Consider the following 20,666-nt stretch of genomic DNA (forward strand, 5'->3'; position numbering starts at 1 on the left):
TAGATAGCGAAAAATGATAAAATTTTGAAAGAAGCTTAATTAGAGTAGGATTGAATAAGAAAAAATTGACTTTTTTTTAAAATGGAAATTAATAGAATTTTGAAAATTTAATATTTTTAGGGGCATCACGATGTACAAATTTATATACATATATGTAAAAATAATTTAAAAAATTCATATATATTAAATAATTTTAAAAATTTATTTTTAAGCTCATTATAGGATGTCAGCTTTGAGGCGAGTGCGCCCCATCCAACCTTTTTCCTAAAAAGTACAACCGTGTAAGAGAACCCGATATTCACGTTAAAACAAAGTCGCGCTCGCTCACTCAGAAAGCCTCGTTCTGAATAAACCGTGTTTCCATTTCGGCGGCCTTGTCAGCTCTACCTTCTTCGTAACTTCGTCGCCCAACTGTAAAACTCTAATTTTCTCTTTAAATTTTCCTTACCTCTTTTATCCCCTTCCTTTTTCTTGAAAAATTTCGGTGTTCACGATCTTGATCGTATACGACGATTGCTGAACTTCGATTCAGTTTCATTTGCTCAATTGGTAATCCATAATTTTCGTTCTAACAGTTCAAGGTCTAAAGGATAGTTCTGAATCGTATGCTACTGTTGGGTGAAAGAGTTCGAGTTTCGAGATCGGAGTAAATTGATTGCGAACACAGTGAGTCAATTCATGGCCGAGACTCGGCGATATGGCCTTGCTGGTCAATTTGGTGAGTTTATCAAAATTGGAAACTTTCAGGTTCTTTGACCTAATTTCATGTGATTTTAGTGATCGTAGTTCAATTCTGATTGTTTAGTTTGTCTCTTGAATTGCTTCTCATTGATTTACGATTCACTGTAAATTTTTAACTTTGTATCATCACTGAAATTCTCCATCTCTCTTCTCACACATGCTCACACATATATTGTAATTGCTATATGCCATTGTTGGCGCTGGAGTAAGTTGGGAATTTTGTGTTTTTACTATCGAATATTTTTTTTTGGTTTAAAATGATAAGATCAGGACAGTTATTTGTAATGTCATGAACTTTTTAGGGTCGTATAAAGAGAGAATAGTGAAAAAAGACCGTAAAAATTTATTCACCAGACATATATCTGGTTAATCTTAGAGTGAAAAAGATACTTGATTACTTATGAGAGTCACTTTCTGTGACGATGTATGTGCTTATTACATAATTCATTTTAAATGAAATTGAAGAGGATGAGAAACTTAAAAGAAACGAGTAGTAATGTAGTGACTGTCTTCATATAATAATTGGGTTGCTTTTTACTGTAACGGAAATTCCATACTCAACTCGAAATGAAGCCTATTTTTCTCTTTAATTTCTCACATACTATATTTGTTTTCTCACTTTCTTTTAGCCTGTGCAGTGCCTTCAGTTTCAGAAACCAGTCATTCCTGATTGTGTTAGTCTCTGGTCTTTGTATATATATATTTTTTTCCCTAAATGTCTCGTTTTTGTTGGTCATAACTAAACCATTTTAGATAACTTTGCTGCTTTATGTAGCCTATAAATAACTGATATTCTAGAAGGATGATTATGTCTTTAGAGCAAATTACCTTGATCTCCCTTCTTGTTAGGCAAAATTACGCAGATGTCTCTTTTAGTTTGAAGCATATTTTCGGTTGTAATTTAGATTTATGATGCTATTCTAGTCATGTTGCTATCTGTACATCACTAACAAACAATATGAACTTCTAAATAGCTCAAAGGAGGAAGAACGTAAAAAAGAGGAAAAAAAGGAAGTTTCAGAAAGATTAAGCTGGAGAGACTAGAAAAGTTCAAAGTTGTTATGGAAAGGAGAAAAACAGTGGAGAGGGAGTGATGAAAATTCGAGTCAACCATGAAAAAAATTTAATACCATGAATTATAATAAAATGGATTTTAGGTGAACTGAAGAGGCAAGATGATTACAAAAAAATGGCTTAGAAGAAGGAGAGGGTATGTTGTTAGATGTGACGTGACAAAATTTGAATTTTGCAACTGTTATAGTACATACATATACATATGCTTTTAGAATGGATGAATAGAGCAATTAATTTTGAACTTGTTTTTTTAAATAGCTTTTCCATGCCTGGTTTTCTTCTCTTTTTTCCCGTTTGAACTTAGTTGTGCAGATTTATTGACTAAGATTGTGGTTGAATGCAGATATTGAGCAAATACTCATAGAAGCACAGCATCGATGGCTACGTCCTGCCGAAATTTGTGAAATACTTCGAAATTACAAGAAATTTCGTATTGCTCCGGAGCCCGCAAATAAGCCTCCAAGTATGATTCTTAGCAGCTTTTGATTGGAACATAAGCACACAAAAGTTTTTTGAAATTCTTTCTTGATAATTGATGTACAGACACAGTGGAGAGTCTATTGGAGTTGTTAGTTATTGGGTTTTGTGGCTAATAAGGTTAATGAAAATGGAGGATTTCAGGACTTCTTAAGGTGTATGAAAGGGATAGGATTTCGAGTCATACTTAGGCAAGAAAAGCGGAAGTTTAAGGATCTTTGGGGTACCGTGAATAATCCCTGTGAATGACCTCCTCCTGGAATCTGCATCCTGGATGAGCCTTTGAGAGGGAAGGTGCATGGGCTTGTGAAATTGAATAGTTTTAAGAAAATAATGGGGTTTAAACAGATTGTGGGGTTCTACGCCTTAAAGAAAGTACAGTAAACAAAAGAAAAGAACTTCAGATTCGTATAGGCAAATGCATATGTTTAGAATTGCATTGAACAATCCCAAAGGTGCTATAAAAACTTGTTAAAATTCAGTAACCTGGGTATCAATTCAACTTGAAAATTTACACAGGCATACATAGACTGCCGCACTTTTTCTACTCAAAACAGTGATTTTTACTTGAAATTGTGAAGCTTCTAGACTTTGCTCAGCAATTCTGTCTAAATCAACTAAAGACCGAATAAAAAGATACAATAAGTAACCTGACAGAAAACAACCCCCACAGGGTAGCCGGGTTGGTTTAGAGTCTTTGAGCACAATTCAGACATTTCGTGTTCAACTCTTGGGAGTGTTAAACCCATGCTTTGGGCCTACCTGATACCCGTGGTTTGGGATGATTATGGGTATCCGAAGGGAAAACTTGACACAGAACATGATTTGTGGACCTACATTGACTTCAAAACTTAATGTAATATGGATTTATCAGAAAAAGAAAAGAAAAAAGAAGAAGATAAACTCAACCAGTATCAACAAAAGAAATTATAGAAAGCATTAGATAAGACACAAGACAACTTAAGATACTGATTTTTGGTCCCAGCCTAAAAGCTAAACAACAAATTTGTCTCTCTTTAGATGTACTCTTTCTTGAGATTCTTACTACCTGCATCATAATCATATAACCTTCTGAATGGGTTGGGGGTGGAAAATGTTTCTATGGCCAACTTGCTTGTAGTTCAATTTGGTTTTTGTTTTTGTATCGAATATCTTTTTTTTTTTTGATAAGTTTTGTATTGAATATCTAAGATCAAGTCTGTGCTGCAACTAGTGTGGATGATAATCAATCTTTCAAAACTTGGTGCTTTTGTAGGCATGCACTGTAGAAAGTCAATTACTTGCACATAATAGAAATTAGAGATCTTTGGGATGGGCAATTATGTGCAGCTACCTCATTTAAACCCTTCTTGTTGTTATCATCATTCTTAATATTATTAAACATGGTTGCTAGCTTAGCTGGTAAATCATGTTAATTAGTAAAACCACATGCTTATGTCTCGTAAGGAGTTTGAACTTTGAAACTGTATCTCACATACCCACATCTAACTATAACAATAAAAACAACTACTTGTTTAAGATTACAATTATGATTAACTACCTGTTAAAGATTTCTTCAAAGTAATTTTTCAAATTGTGTTATTCCTTAACTGGCTCCTATCTCCTATTTTTCCTTATAGTTCTCTATTTCTCTTTGGCACATTTATAGAAGCCAATGGTAACTTCCTTTTATAGTTCCATAAACTACCTCTCTCTCATCCTCCTAGTTTCAAGTTTTTTTTTTTTTTTTTTTTTCACTTCTATTTCCTTTTTTTTTTTTTCCTTCCTGTTTCTGACATCATACCTCTTCCCCTTCGATATCTTCCTTGCCTAACACACTCTAATCTCCACAACTTTCTACATTAAACTTTAATGCCTGACTTTTATATTTGTCATTGCCTAGTGCAATTGTCTTGTGTTTTCAAATGACATTGTAATGGAGATTTCCATTTTCAAACCGATTGATGTTCTTGGTCATCTATTATTATCAGGTCATTGTTTAATGTTTACCCATTGGTAGATTAGATTATGCTTGAGATGTCATTCTCCAAACAACTGGTTGTTTCTGCTGGAAATACAGTTGTCATGATATGTCATTCCATACTTTTTCATCCAATGCCTTGGTTCTTCACTTCTTATTTACTTGATATGAAAGAATGATAGTACTGTTTCACCTCTATGTTCCCATACCTTAATTGCAGTTTTAATTATTCCTTCTTCCATATTATTACACTTCTTTGACTATTGAATATGAGGATTAACTAATTTTGGTCTCAAAATTGCATCTTTATCTTCATTGAACTACTTCAATTAGTTGTTTCTTTATTTCTCTTTTTTACCTGATAATTTAGAGATTCAGAATTTGCAGTCAGGTCATGTTTAGCTAATAGAACAACATTATTTGTACTTTTGAGTTGTAAGTGAATTTTTTATGCACAAGGTTATGATTATTAAAGTGTCATTGTGTCTGTTGGAGGGAGTTTTCCTCATCAAAATTCTCTTCATTTTCGTCGTGTCTTCTCCTGGACATAACCTTGGTTTGACATGCATCTTCTTTTCAGATGGTTCACTTTTTCTTTTTGATCGGAAGGTTTTGAGATACTTTAGAAAAGATGGACATAACTGGAGGAAAAAAAAAGATGGAAAGACAGTGAAGGAAGCTCATGAGAGGCTTAAGGTAAATGCCCTAGATGATGCTTTACAGTTATATTGGAACAGGCTTTACTTTTACATGTAATTATGATTAATAGTCCAACTATTTGCTGATAGCTTGTGTTGATTTTTTTTTTTCATGCTTTCAAATTAATTTTTCTTGAAAACAAATTGCCTTTCAGGCTGGGAGTATTGATGTGTTGCATTGCTACTATGCCCATGGAGAAGAGAATGAAAATTTTCAAAGGCGCAGTTATTGGATGCTTGAAGAGTGAGTGTACTGAAGTTTGCCTTGCGTTTATTGATTTTTTTTATTTAACTTTTCTGTTTGTGCACAATCTCTCTCTCTCTCTCTCTCTCTCACACACACACACACACACACACACACACACACTCAATGTGTCTGGACTACCATTTGGTAGTGGCCTTTGATATTAGCTATTCTTTTTTCAGATCAATTAGCATGGGTTGGTTGAATCTCCATATATTTGTCTACATATGCATGTACTACACATATTTGCATGTACATATGTACATGTGCATATATATATGCAGCCAATATTTATAGAACTCCATTTTTGTGTTTTTAGCTGAATTGAAGTTGATTGTGGATAATATTTGGTAAACCAGTTATATATGATTTTGAGACTTCTTCGCTTTGCTTTGGAATTCCTATGAGTTGTATATGGTTTAAAGGAGAAATATAGGGTCTTACATTTTCCACTCATTTTCTCTTATCATGCTAATAATTGATTAGTCTGTAAATTATGTAGATGTCCATGCTATGGTTTAACTTTTGACAATTTCCATGAACTTCCACAAATCAATATTACGTCCAATTTAACAATAGTTAGATTCAATTCTGTGACTTGAATTTTGCTATGTCATGGACTTTCCTATCCCCTTATCATAAATTTGCGAACATGACCTGACACAAGTCTATGGGATCTGTGTCCGACGTACCTACCCAAATTAGACAACGGAATCCTCTAATTGTGATGATAAAAGAAGAAGAAAAGTTCAAATTTGATAGCGCACAACGGTTTCCTGCTCCTAGAATAGATGAAGTATATATATTTTCAAAATATTCCATTTCAATTCAATTATTATTGATTATAGGGTAAAGTGCAAATAACCCCCCTGAACTTTCAGTCAATTTCACAAAACCCCCCTGTACTAATAATTGCCCCCTAAACTATCAAAAAATTGCACTTTAAGGACAAAATCAAATATCACGGTCACCGGAGGTCATCCAAAATGTTAGATTACTAGACTACCCTTTAGTGGAACGTTGCCGTTTAATTGTTTTAGCACCTGATGTTGTTGACGTGGCAAATGCAATCTGAACATCTAATACTATTACGACAACACATCACCTTATCACCAATAACCACTTAACATAACTGCCAAACACGACCTTACAGTACTTATTTTAGCACCAAACACGGTCTCTCTACAGAACGCTCTCTCTCTCTATGCTCTCTGTTACGTTTTCCTTCTCTGTTGCCGATGATATCGCCGACCAATTGCAGCCTTCGGTAGCCGACTTGGCCGACGAGCTGGTTCTTCAATAAATTTCAGCGGGGTCATTGTGATTGCGTTGTTGATGCTTAAAGCTTCTCGCCGGTGGTCATGGAGTTTGATGTTGGGCTCTCACCCGTTTTAATGGAAGTCGATTATGCTCTTGGTAGCCTAAAATTCTTGATTTATTTTTTTCCCCCCAAATTATTGGTTCAGCGTCTGTTTGTTTCTTTCCTTGGCTTGCCCCCAAAATTTCTTTGTGTTTGGCAATCTCCACCATCGCCGGCACCTTCCCACACCACCACTCAACAATCATCTTGTTACTTTATCTCTCTCGTCTCTGCATCAATGTAATTTTTTTTAATAGATCCTTTTGTCTTCTATATTTTCTTCCCTCTTAAAAACCCATTGCAAGAGGGAACTTTCATTGCAGCCCTCAATATCGCAATCTATATATATATATATATATATAAAATTGAACAGAGGCCTGTTAGATGCTAGATCAAGGATCTTGTATACCATGTTGATTTGTCCGATCCAATAAAATGAGGGTAAGGAATAGCCATTTCAACACATACTTGGTTTTTTGGAAAACAAAGAGAACCCACAAATGTTAAAAGGGTTCTTACAGTGTTAATGGTGGAGGAAGAATAGTTCATAATGGGGTTTGAACGTGGAACATGCAGTTGACTGGTCTTTGTGAGTGGTTCTAGTTGGAGTTGTTTAGTTTGGAGTGGATTGCAGAGTGTGACCATGGTGAGACTTCCACAGAGAAGGCGATGATTTATGAACGAAAATTAGGGTTAACAAATGGACAATTTAGGGCTTTTATTCATTAATTATCGAAACAGTAATAAGGGTAGCACTGTCATTTTGAAAATATAGCCTAGGTCACATGATAATTAGATGACGGAACAGTGTTGCCTGACCTTTTTTGCAAAAAATTAGATAGTTTAGGGGGTTTACTTTAAAAATAGAAGTTCAGTGGGGTTTCTTAAGAGAGAGAGTAAAGATCAGGGGGGTTATTTGCACTTTACCCTTGATTATATTTTTATAGAAAAGTAGCATCATAAATTCCACGATTATATAGCATATTATGTTTTTAAATGTGCAAGACATGCCCATGTACTTGTATCCAAGTTTTGGACACATTTCAAGTTGAGTGCACGTGTGATTTGGAATTCAGGGAGGTCCAACACATGGACACATACCCGCACCCCATACTTGACCTGAGTCCAGGTAACATGGGAATTTTGTTTTCTCATTTTCATGCTTTACTTTATGATTCCCTGAAATTGCATAATTTAGTGTTCAGTTGAAGTAAAAACTTCCAATGAGCAGACTACAGCATGGAACCCTTGTTCACTTGGGGTTTTTACTTCATCTGACATATTCTTCTTGTCTTTCTGCGTGTACTCTTGATACTTGACATTTTTGTATTAATAATTGTGGTGCAAATGATGTTGGTACTTGGTATGTGCTTTTATCTTTTGAATGAGGATGACCTGTGATCTAGTTTGTGTTTTAACAGTAATGCAAGCTAGTTTTTTAGATTTGTATGCACAACCATCTATACTGTGAAGTTCATATCTGGACTGTGTTGCCTTCATCTAAATGATGGCGCTATGAATAAACAAAAGTACAATGAAGTATTTCCACAAGTAGAGGTGAATGTAACTTAGATTGCCAAGTTAATTGTACATATGTATGCTTGTATGTACAACTGTGTGTGTGGGTGTATATGCCAGTTTCTTTGTACTTCATCATGTCAAAATACTACCTTATAAAAGAATTGAATAAATTTATTATTATATTTTCCCTTCCCGTGCATCGAACTTGCAGGTACAGTTCACTGAAATATATGGTTTCCTAATTCCTGCTGCCTAGCTCTATACAGCTGAGGGCAAGACAAATTTTGCTATTTGGATAGCTTGTTAAGAAACTGTGATTTTTATTCCCTTGCACATTAAATATGCCTAGTGACACCTTACTTTTTCTTCAAGTCAGTGGTGTGTGCTAGCATAGTAAACTTTCTTACTATTAGCTACTACCAACTTGATGCAACATACTCTTATTGCTTTAAAATGACATGTTACATGGTTGATTCCCCCCCTGCTTTTGTTTCTTTTAGTTTCTTTTTTAGAAGGGCTTTTTTGGGGGCATTCTCATTTGTTTTGTATCTGGTTGATCATTACTGCAGGGAACTTTCACACATAGTTCTTGTCCACTACCGGGAAGTCAAGGTTACAACTTTATCCCTTTCTTTCTTTCTTTCTCTTTTATTTTTTCATAACCATCTTGGATGATTTTGATGCCTAAATAGAAGAATATAGCCTTTTCTGTCTTTACCCCTGGACCACTTCTCAAGCCATCATGTGCCCATGACTTGTTGTTTCCTTTAGGCATAGCCGCATAGTGGCTGTTACGATGTTCATATCACTTGGAAGGAAAATATTATCTTGTCAATTATTTAGCACTTTGGTTCATCATGCTAGTGCTCTGTCTTCAACGTATTATTGACTAGCTCAAAAGGGCCAGTTGGAGTGTGTAGATAGGCTTTGAATAAGAGTTGGGTGAACTATTTCCAATAATGCCAACAATGGATGATGTTATGGACTGCCTCTCACTAAGCATTTTCTCTTCAGTTTCTTCTTTGAATTTTATGGCATTTTAATTCATTTTAACAGCAGCAGCCACAACCTCCAACATTGCTAGTACTTGAATGCTCTTTCAACTGATTTACATAAAACCTTAAAAAAAAAAGAAAAAAAAAAAGAAGAAAAAATCTCCTGGTGCATAAGGTTTGGGTTGCAACTTGGAGCTGTTTATGACCAACCCAAACTCAGACCAACCTAACTCGGTTCTCTGTTCCACAGTGCAGACTCAGATTGATGGTCTAAAAGAATCGAACCAAATAGAAGTGAAAATTTTCGGTTTGGTCTGAACAGTTCCGGTTCACCATGTATTAGGAGCATGCACACACATATATGTTTTTCTATACATTGAATATACATAATTCATTTTTTTACAAAAACTAATATTTAATTCTTAACTATACATGGCAAACCATCCAATGTGGCCGGCTCGAGGGGATCCCAACCGTAAGATATTTAGGAGTTCAAGATGAGGCAATGCCTATATAGAGAAAAGATAAGGAAAAGTTTCCTTTGCCAGTTGATGTGCGACTAACTGCAAGAACCTCACTTGCTGATGCTCTCACCCTACATTAGAAAGAAACCTCTGTTTCAGTGGGCGTTAAAGTCCTACCTTCCATATAAAGAACAAAGAAGTACAAAGCTAAGTTACTAAACCAAGCTCCCATAACCTAACCAATGCCTTGCGAAATTGGACTGAACTGATCCGCGGACATCGGCTTCAGTTTGGTTCTTAAATTGGTCAGTCCAAATGCACACCCCTTAATACACAGCAATGCTTCATTATCTGGTCTGTACATTGCTTTATTGCAGTGGCTGGGAGGTCCAATCGCGTTAATTATTGCTGCGAAATGATTTTTTTTTTTGGAGGGGGGGACGCATCTTACAATTGGTCAAAGCCAGTTTACAGTTTTTCAACCTGATCCAGGCCAAACAGCTTTGACTTTCAGGGACAAACTTGTTTAGGAACATTGATGCGTTCACCATTGATTTCTCCTACATATTTCATATGTACCGTTTGTTGTTGAATTCATTAGTTTTATTTTTCATTTCCCTTCTTTTATGCATTTAGTGTACGAGATCCATTATGTCTCTATCTCCAAGAATCTCCTACTGGGATACTAAAGGAACAAGGGAAATGAGTTGGAGTTCCCAAAAAATAAGAGAGAGGTTATAAGATGAAACCCTTAGAAGGATGCTGAAGCCATCCAACAATGTCCTATCAGCATATGATCTCCTCCTTCTAACCCCTTTAAAAAAAGTCAAGATAAAGAACACCTGTTCAAAGCCATAACCTGATTTTACTCACATGGCATATAAAAAGCCACAAGCTTGAAGAATTCTCTCCTTCCAAACTAGCAAAGGGAATAGTACTTGAAATCATTTTGCATTGTTGCCCAAAAGTGTCTATAGTCCAACTTGAAAAAAGGAGAGGCTAAGTAAGTTTGGACCACATAAGACCTAAGGACCAAATAAAATAGGTAAAGCAGTGGTGAAAGGGGTAATATTCCACTTGGTGTTACAATTGTACATTTGCTTCTTGTTGTCTAATTGGCAAGGTTTGATAATTGTGGTATCTTCAGGTTTATGGTTTGTAATATTTACAGGAACCTCCATTTCTGCGCAAAATCTGCAATGGAGAGTTGACATAATGTCATCCTGATTATTCCATACCCAAATCATTAGAACATTGTCTAATCTATTTTAGGGGTCAACTACATGAATCCCTATCAAGTACTGTACATTCTTTTAATTCCAAGATATGATATCTCTCTCTCTTTTTTCCCCCTACCAAAGGCCATGTTTTCTTTTACCTTACAAAACTATTTCCTCTTTTCACTGCATCAGTCTATATTTCTTTACCCTTTTACTCGTATCTGTGAGAAACTTGGACTTGGTTGCGATTGAACTATATACTCATCCTCTTGTGCTCCTGACTATATTTTGTATTAATAGTGCTGTTGGAAATTTTAATATGCAAACCAAATTTAAGTATTTGAATATAAGAAAAGGATTATGCACTAAGTTAAAATCAGATTAGATCAGGTTGCCCAATGCCTAAATTCAAGTTGAACCCTATTTTCAGACACCAAAACCCAAGCTTTGCTATTGGTTGGGTCATATCAATTTCCTGATATCTTGTTCAACAATGTTTGGTATTCCCTCATTTCTACTCCTTATTTTACCGAATATTCATGTGAATACTTTCCCTTGCTTATCATGGAATTTTATTTTATTTTTACTTTATAAGCATCTCTCTATAACTTTTTTAAAGCATTCACTCCTATATTTATTCATGAACAGAATTTAGAACTTTCAGGAACTACTCCCTCTGTCCCTAAATAGTAGTCCATTTTTCTCTTTTTACTAGTCCCAAATTAGTTGTCTTCGTTGAAAAGTCAAAGCATCTTTTTATTATATATCCATCATTGTCCTTTATCTTTTTAAAAAATTTCAAACTTTGTAACTATATATATATTAATTAAAAAGGACAATTTAGTAATTTTAAAAGGGAACAATGCATTAATTGCATGTCCCCTTAAAAACTCCAATTTCTAAACATGGACTTCTATTTAGGGATGGAGGGAGTATTTTTATTGTGATTTACTTGTTCGTTGAATTATAACCCTCCTCTTTTTTATTTTACAGCAACAAGAATTAAATCCCCGACCGCTCTTTTCCTTTTTGGATTTTTTTAGAAGAGAACCTAAATATTAATTAGACTGTTGGAAACATCGAATTTCAATGTTTTGGTTAAGTCTCACAAGTGTCATCCAAAAATTGGGTTGAGTGTAGAAGTTATTCTCCTTAATCTAATTGACTACATTAAGGCTACGATTTCCTTATGCATATGTTCTTTGAACTTTGGAAATGTGATTTTCGCTTGAGTGTCAGTGCCATCATATATGTTGGCTATTACTTGAAATCAGGCCTCTATTGATTTCCTGAATTTTCTATCTCAAATTACAAATTTTACTTCGAGTAAGAATTTTCTTGTGTTTTTTTTTTCCCCTTCTTATTAGGGCAATAAGACAAACTTCAACCGCATTAGGGAAGCTGAAGAAGGTATTCCCTATTCCCAAGAAACTGAAGAAAATGCATTCAATTCCGAGGCGGACAGTTCAGCGTCTTCCAAATTTCACCCATATAGCTACCAAATAACTTCACAAACTACAGATACAACAAGCCTGACCAGCGCTCAGGCCTCAGAATTTGAAGATGCCGAGTCAGGTACATTATTGGTACATTTGTTGTCTTAAGTTTCCAATCAGTTACAGTCTATTGACATTGACTTTATCTCACACTAAAATTTCTATATTATTTTGTGGATTGTAGAACTGTTGATTAGTAATGATTTTTCTTAACCAGTCCTTCATAATAAATGATATCTGGTGCACAGCATATAATCACCAAGCAAGTTCCACATTCCATTCCTTTCTGGAGTTACAGCAGCCTGCTATGAAGAAAATAGATGATGGACTTTCTGTCCCTTATTATCCAATGCCGCCTTCAAGTAATATATTTTCTTCACTTTGTTCTATTTTATCTATATTGCAATTTCTGCAGCACTTTCTGATAGTTGGGCACTATTACATGACATGACATATCAGAAGGTCTTAATCCTTAAATCTGTTAGCAGATGATGATTATCAAAGGAAGTTGCCACCTGGGATGGATTTTTCCTCAGTCACTCAAGGAGATAAAGATAAAAACAGTATCCCTGCTGGTTCAGCATATGATCCCCGGAAACATCTTGACTACTCGTTGTGGGATGATGAGTTGGAGAACTATACTGCTGAAGTTCAATCTGTTTCTTTCCAGCCTTCACTTTCCTCTGCTCAATCTGATTCCATGAGTGTTACTCCCGGACAAGGAAATGAGATAATGGGGCAAGTTTTTGCAGACGGCTTTGCCAGAAAGCAGGACTTTGGAAGTCATCCATGTGGCCAGGAAGAGGGGCAGGTACAGAATGGTCCAGAGTATACTGTATATATTTCTTTCTATACCATAAGGCATGATATATGTTTAGGTGGGAAATTGGTATAACATGGGTGAATATAATAAGAATTCGACAAATATTAATAATCATCATCTTAATGGGGGTCATTACAATTATTCTCTCTCTCTCTCGGTAACGAAGCGTGTCCCCACCCCCTTCGAGGAACACACGATCACTCTTAAACCACGGGTATCGGGCAAGCGCAGAATGGAGGTGTGACGCCCCCAGGAGCTGAAACCAAGACCTCACTCTGCCGGTTGGAAGGATTTTTATATTCCGCCTGTCTTTTCCTTCTCTCTCTTGTCTTAGCAAAGTAGGTTCCAGTCAAACTTTTGGTTTGCTACAAGCTGGGCTAAGGGACTGCAGTCAGTTGTTTCCCCTGCAGTCATTAGCTCGTTCTTGACAGATCTGATCAGGTGTTAATAATCTGGAGTAAAATGATTTGAACCTTTGCTTGCGAGTACCAAAAACCGATCCCTTGCCACTTGGCTATACTCTGTGATGGGATCATAGGACTGGGTTCCAAACCTGCCTTAATATCAAATAGGGCGCAAGCTAGGGGTGTTAATATATGAATGAGACTTCATCCTTATTACAAGTGATACCCCAAATTCCTAAAATCCTCCTATAGTCCTGAGCTTGGTGTTATCTTCTGGCATTTAAATGATAGGGGGAGTCATTCTTGCTTTCTCTCTTGTTGGTAAGCATATCTGTCGTCGTATTGCTGTTGTGCCGTGCTGCACTGTTCCACTAGTTTTGTGGTTTTGAGGGGGGAGTCCAAAAAGGCAAATAAATACCGTAGCAAAAAGCAAGGGATTCCCGGGGGGCTGAACGATAGTAGAGGCGGCAAGGGAGGTATTCTCATAACAGAAAGAACGGAGAACAAGCAGAGAGGTAAGAGCAAGCAAGACTAGGTTATAGCAACACAACAGAGGGTAGACTACTCTTATTGGAGGAAGAGGCTTCAGGTCACCTGTCCCCTTGACCCGGACACGAACTAATCCTTCTCTTTCTCTCTGTCTCTTGAATGTATGCTTGGTTTCTGTCAAATCTTTTTGATTACCTTAAAAAACAAACCAGAATTCCGTCTTGACATGATGAGTAGTAGTGCCCACCTGCAGAGCGTAGTTCTCTCTGCAGCCTTGAAGTAGACTATTTCTCGAGTGTGATCCTATCAGCAAAGCCTTTTTGCAAAAGGAGTAAGTGGCGAGATAGATGACTAAAAGCTGATGATCTTTGCCCCTTACTAGTAAAGGGAAAAGCCATGTACATGTTGTCTTTGTGTTGAGTAGGGACCCGTGGATACCCCTCAGTACCACTTATCTCATCAGTGAAAGCGGTCGGTGAGGTGCATCTCGAAGGGGTCTCCCCTAGCAGCAAAATACTTGATCTCCTCATGGAATACCACCTCAAGGCTGTATTCTGCAGCTCCAGGACCACTCCTCAATTGGGTCATGCCTAGATTCTTTATGCCTACCCTGCTGCCCTGTGGGCTTGTGTTCTCTCTCTCTCTCTCTCTCTGCACACAAACACACGAAGTGATTAATATGCTTTTATGTTTATGGTTGTGATGTGGATTTACTTTCCTTCAAGAGAGTTTTGGAGATCAACACATTCACAAAAATTTGCACGGACAAGAAGTTCCTTCAAATTGGATAATAGATAAATCAATACCAGGAATATATAATGATGCTGCAATCATTAAATCTCTAGTAATACACTAATTGTATATCATTATAGTAAAAGGAAGTGCTACTGAAGCCAGCTTGAAAACAATGCATAGTATTGACGAAAATATTCTTATTGTATACAATTGACATCTTAGAAGCAAACGCTTGTTCGTCACATGGAAAATTTATTTGCTACCTTACATAGATTTTACGCCATTGGAACCATCAATGACCATTCAATATAGTTTATTTGATCAATGTCTTTGTATGAGAACATAAAGTTGATGGTGATTTGTCCATCATAATCTCATAACTTATTTTATTTTGAGGTTTTGAGGGGCACTAGAAAAGGATTTGAGGGGTGGGGAAGGGGGAGGAACGAGTACTAAAGCAATGGGAAAAGAGAGTGAGAAAGTAGCAATGGAGAGTACAAAGCCTGAACCCAGAGAACAGCCGCCAACACCCAAACACAAGCCTAACCTTTAGCAGGCTAGCAGCAGGGAGGTATTGGCATGTCCAAAAAAAGCTCTCCTCTGAGCTAGGAACATTGCTTTTGATATAGAACTCATAGAGAATCAAGCCACAGTACGCTTCAAAGATGAAGCAAGATATAAGATCATTTAAAATTATCATATCTACTAGCAATTGCATAATCTTAATAACTCCTCCTGTATTTTTGCATCTATTAGTTCAGGCAAAAACATCAAATCAGACTGTAAAGGCTACTCTTTCTTCTTCTTCTTCTTCTTTTTTTTTTCAATTAATGTAATTTTTCATCATGTATTAACTTTCATTGCAAACAGACTTCTGAACGGGATTCTTCGCGCATGTCCAAGTGGCCCATGGATAGAAAGTTGCATCCAGACTTGGCATATAATCTTACTGCTAGGTTTCCAGAAGAAGTTAACCATGCGGGTCTACTCAATTCTCTAGAGCCTTACCATCCATATCCCGCTGATCAAAATAAGCATCCCATGCAAAATGACCTTAAAATTCAGCCAACAAACGTGGTAGGTGGAAGTTCTCTGAAAGCAGAACTAGGTAACAATCTGCCTGTGGAGGGAAAAGCTGATTATTCTGTTTTGAGACCACCATTATTGGATGGCTTTCTAAAAGAAGGTCTGAAGAAGCTCGACAGCTTTGACCGATGGATGAGTAAAGAGCTTGAAGATGTAAATGACTCACATATGCAGTCCAGTTCTGGGACCTACTGGGAGACTGTTGGAAGTGAGGATGGAGTTGATGTTTCCAATATTTCTTCCCAGGCGCACTTGGATCCCTATATGCTGGCTCCCTCTCTCTCCCAGGACCAACTCTATAGCATTATTGATTTTTCACCAAACTGGGCATATGCAGGATCAGAAATCAAGGTACATTATGATCTAATTTTTCATATTCCTTGTTACGATTTCAATTGTGCTTTTGAATGTTTTGGTGATTCACCATAAATGGGTAAACTGGCTAAGGGATCTTATATTACGAGTACTTTTTTTTTGGTGGTGGTGGTTGTTGCAGAAGTAATTAAAATGTTTTATATTCTTATTTTTCACTGCTTCTTATATATTTCACAACCAGGTCCTGATTACGGGAAGATTCTTGAAGAGTCAACGTGATGTAGAGAAGTGTAAGTGGTCATGCATGTTTGGGGAGCTGGAAGTTCCAGCGGAGGTTATAGCAGATGGTGTTCTTCGTTGCCATACTCCCCTGCACCAGGCTGGGAGGATTCCTTTTTATGTAACATGTTCCAATAGGTTAGCATGCAGTGAAGTGCGAGAATTTGAATATCGAGAAAATAATATTCTAGATGTGGATGTCGCCGATACAGATAGTTGCAGCACAACCGAAATTCTTCTTCGTATGCGATTTGGAAAATTATTGTCTGTGGGATCTCTCAGTGCCCCAACTTCTGGCTCCAGTAATGTAGATGAGAATTCCTATTTGTGCAGTAAAATCAGTTCATCAATGGAAAATGACGATTTTGAGTGGGACCAAATGTTGAAGCTTACTGCAGAGGATGAGTGGTCCCCAGTAAAAATAAAGGAGCAGCTGCTTCAAAAGTTACTGAAGGAGAAGTTGCATGTATGGCTTCTTCAGAAGAGTGCTGAAGGTGGAAAAGGCCCATGCATATTAGATGAGAAAGGTCAAGGTGTGCTACATTATGCAGCTGCCCTTGGTTATGATTGGGCTATACAGCCTACAATAGCTGCTGGTGTGAGTATCAATTTCCGGGATGTTAATGGATGGACTGCACTCCATTGGGCAGCATCTTGGGGCAGGTATGGATCTTGAATGGTTTATTAGTGATTTCTTTATAATTACTTCTGATACATTTTCATTCTTTAATTTTTTCGGTGGACAAAATAATATTAATTTCTTCTGCGTCTGTTTATTGTATGGCTTAATAATGCAGACAGTTGCTTTTTAAATAATATTCATTAGTAGGAGTATCTCTTTTGACCTTCAAATTTTAGTAATTCTAATTAGCATTGTTTTTGGTGGTTTCTTCCTGCTTGAACCTTTGTAAATATTAGAGAGCGCACAGTTGTTCTCCTCATCTCTTCAGGTGCAGCTCCTGGATTAGTAACGGATCCTACTCCAGAATATCCTTCTGGCAGAACACCTGCTGACCTAGCTTCCAGCAAAGGACACAAGGGAATCGCTGGTTTTCTTGCGGAATCTGCCTTAAGCTTCCAGCTTTCATCACTTGAGTTGAAGGACACAGAGGAGCGTGATGCTGGAGATATTTTGGGGACAAAAGTGGTACGAACTGTGTCAGAACGGACTGCAACTCCAATTAGTGACGGGGACTTACCTTATGGACTCTCCCTGAAGGATTCGTTAGCTGCTGTCTGTAATGCTACTCAAGCTGCTGCTCGCATCCATCAAGTCTTCAGGGTGCAGTCATTCCAAAAAAAACAGCTGAAAGAGTACGGAGACAAAAAATTTGGAATGTCAGATGAGCGTGCTCTTTCTTTTGTGGCTGTCAAGACAAGTAGGCTGGGACAACATGACGGGCCAGTGCAAGCTGCCGCAATTCGAATACAGAACAAATTCCGTAGTTGGAAAGGCAGGAAAGAATTTTTGACAATCCGGCAGCAAATTGTTAAAATACAGGTACGAGGCAATTGCTGATAGAGATTTGCAAATTTTATTTATTAGAACTATTTTACAGCAATAAAATGGTTTTTGGCTTTGGGCCTTTCCAATATTATACATACATACATACATATATATATACATACATATATATATATATATATAAAAGAAGAAAGTTGGAAGCCTCTGAAAGCGCTGTGGAGGTCTCAAGAGTTGCATCAATGAAGAGAATTGATGCAGTGGTTGGTCTGAGAGTCACGTCTATTTGATTGAAGCAATGTGATGGTTGGAATTTACACCCATTTAGTGCAAGGAATGGACATACTTTTTGTGTAAAGGTGCAATTTGTACCACATAATAACGAATCATATGATCTTTATTACACATCTATTTGAATAGGTGAAATTAAGGTAGCAATCTTAATTATGTGAAACAGCACAATCACTAAGGGACACTACCTGTATGAAAGGACATCTAGATTCAGGCCCTTTGGACATATAACAGAAATTGAACTGCTATTTTCTCAAAGTTGATCAGTTGAGGCCAAGATGTTCTTTTTTTTCTTTTTTTTTTGGGTCAAATGTTATCAAGGCACTCTTATTTCTTCTTAAGATCTCTCAGGTATCTTATTACTTTCCTTCATATTTTATGTCCATTATCTTATTCACTATTTGGCCTCATTGTTCTCATGTTTGTTGCCCTTTTTACTCGGCATAAGTTTATGGCTCCTTTAATCTTTTATGCACTTAGTCTTCTAAAACATGATCTAATTAACAATGTTTTTCTTCATTAAGTTTTCTTGAGTTCTAACCATATTGCTTTTATGGTGGAAAGGCCCATGTAAGAGGGTTTCAGGTAAGGAAGAACTATAAAAAGATAATCTGGTCAGTAGGAATTGTGGAGAAGGTAATTTTGCGCTGGAGACGCAAGGGAAGTGGGTTGCGTGGATTCAAATCCGAAGCACTTCCTGGTGGTGGCATGCAACACACATCCTCAAAGGAGGATGATTATGACTTCCTGAAAGAGGGAAGAAAGCAAACAGAAGAAAGGTTGCAAAAGGCCCTAGCTAGGGTGAAGTCTATGGTTCAGTATCCAGAGGCTAGAGATCAGTACCGTAGGCTGCTGACTGTTGTCACAGAGATGCAGGAAACCAAGGTATTTCCACCTTGTAAAATATCAGATGGCACTTGAATCATAACAAAAATTAAATCTGGAAGCGAGAGTCAGGCCTTAGTCTCTCTCCTGCTTTTAAGATTTCAAGTCAAATATTGTACCAGAAGTATAAATTATGCGTACACCTTTATATGTTAACTAGTTGTGGGCACAACTGCATGTCACTGGAACTAGAAACACAGCATATTAGTGGGATTCTTCTCCGCACTAGTTCAAAATTTCAGTCAATTTGGTTTTTACGTCACAGCATGAAGAGCATGATAAAATAATGGATGTGCTCATCTTATGAGTTGATCCAAATAAACCATAGACATAGCAACCATAAAAAACGCATTACCTGTATATTAGCCCATGTTACGTGGAGCCTGCATGAAGTATTTGTGTATATTATATAGTATGAATATTTATTTACATATCTATTTCCTTTTGTTTGGGGATTTCGCAAATATGATACATGCATACACCTGAAACACGTACCTGAGACCATACTACGTAGACATCAACACATCTTCAAATTTACTTAATTAAATTTCGGATCACAAAAAGGTAATTTGCCATTTTACTTCGTAATTGACAATGACTGACCATAATCTGAACTTTAAAACTGGGAGTGCAAGATTCTCGTGCTTTTCCAGTAACAATTATGCAGTTTAAGTTCATGAAGTTCTTTCTCACTAGATTCCTAGATAGGATGGTGTTTGTTTGCATATTGCAACATTATTCTACCATATAATTGGATGGTGACCACTGAAATTTCATGATTTTTTCTTCTTTTGATTTATCTTGCAGAACGTATACAATGGGGCTTTAACCAGTTCAGAAGATACAGGTGACTTCGAAGAAGATCTGATTGATATTGAAGCATTGTTGGAAGATGATTTCATGTCCTCAGCGCTTGACTGAACCTTCTCTCATTGTATCCTCTTGCGAAATCTGGTTTTCCTCCTGTCTATGTTGACTGATAGAGCTGTGTCAATAGGTTGTACTGATATTTATTTGTAAATGTAACTTGCATTTAACCATCCTATATCTCCCGAGCGGTTAGGAGTTTTAGCAGACTGGAGATTACTGTAACCAACTGAAACCTTTGAATTGTGTGAAACCTGTAGTTCGGTCGCTGCAATATATTATTATTTGTGTACAAATTTGCTACTTCTGTTGACGACTAGCTTGAACTCGTTGAAATCTTTCGCTGTGAAACCTTTAGTTTGATTGAATTGCGATGAAATTGAATCCATGGAATATGTGAGATTCATGAAACATGCTCAGCTCTTTTAAATCTCAATTTGAGTCAACGAGTCTAGTTTTAACTCGTTTCTAGAGCTATATAATTTATCAATGATCATCTCTGCTATAGGCTTGGGTCTTTGGCTAGAATATAGTTTATGCATCAATCATCTACTCCATATCTGTATTCCATGTGACCATGCCTGCAAAACTTTGAAGACGGGGGTGTTTAATTTCTCCAAAAATTGGGTGTGTGTGTTTGACATCTCTCGCTGCTGTGGAGCTGGTAGCCTGACATTGGAATGGAAAGGTATGGAAATGATATACAATATTCAACAATGTTGACTTTGACATGATATATTGTGTCTTTTTGATGGAATATTGCCAGCTTTATCTTATAAA

At 36.9% G+C, this 20,666-nt stretch overlaps 1 protein-coding gene across 3 annotated transcripts; it reads left to right on the forward strand.

Annotated features, from left to right (window-relative positions):
- The first annotated feature begins 282 nt into the window (after positions 1-282).
- LOC132284589 (calmodulin-binding transcription activator 3-like) lies at positions 283-20,193 on the forward strand. 3 transcript variants are annotated; one of them, XM_059786702.1, is made up of 14 exons: positions 283-413; positions 576-718; positions 2,159-2,278; positions 4,833-4,948; positions 5,106-5,194; positions 8,645-8,687; positions 12,122-12,329; positions 12,499-12,612; positions 12,739-13,061; positions 15,572-16,138; positions 16,344-17,044; positions 17,300-17,882; positions 18,699-19,019; positions 19,827-20,193. In XM_059786702.1, exons 2-14 carry the CDS (start codon positions 679-681, stop codon positions 19,938-19,940), a joined length of 3,339 nt encoding a protein of 1,112 aa, XP_059642685.1. In that variant the 5' UTR covers positions 283-413; positions 576-678; the 3' UTR covers positions 19,941-20,193. The 3 variants fall into 3 exon arrangements, with proteins under 3 accessions (XP_059642685.1, XP_059642684.1, XP_059642686.1); XM_059786701.1 differs by having other exon boundaries at positions 283-718; XM_059786703.1 differs by lacking the exons at positions 283-413; positions 576-718; positions 2,159-2,278; ... (1 more) ...; positions 5,106-5,194; positions 8,645-8,687 and having other exon boundaries at positions 12,176-12,329; positions 12,468-12,612.
- The last annotated feature ends 473 nt before the right edge of the window (positions 20,194-20,666 follow it).

Source organism: Cornus florida, unplaced genomic scaffold (genome assembly GCF_030987335.1).
Source record: "Cornus florida cultivar Cherokee Brave unplaced genomic scaffold, ASM3098733v1 CherokeeBrave_3.0.0_Hap2_Chr11, whole genome shotgun sequence".
Classification (NCBI taxonomy): Eukaryota; Viridiplantae; Streptophyta; class Magnoliopsida; order Cornales; family Cornaceae; genus Cornus; species Cornus florida.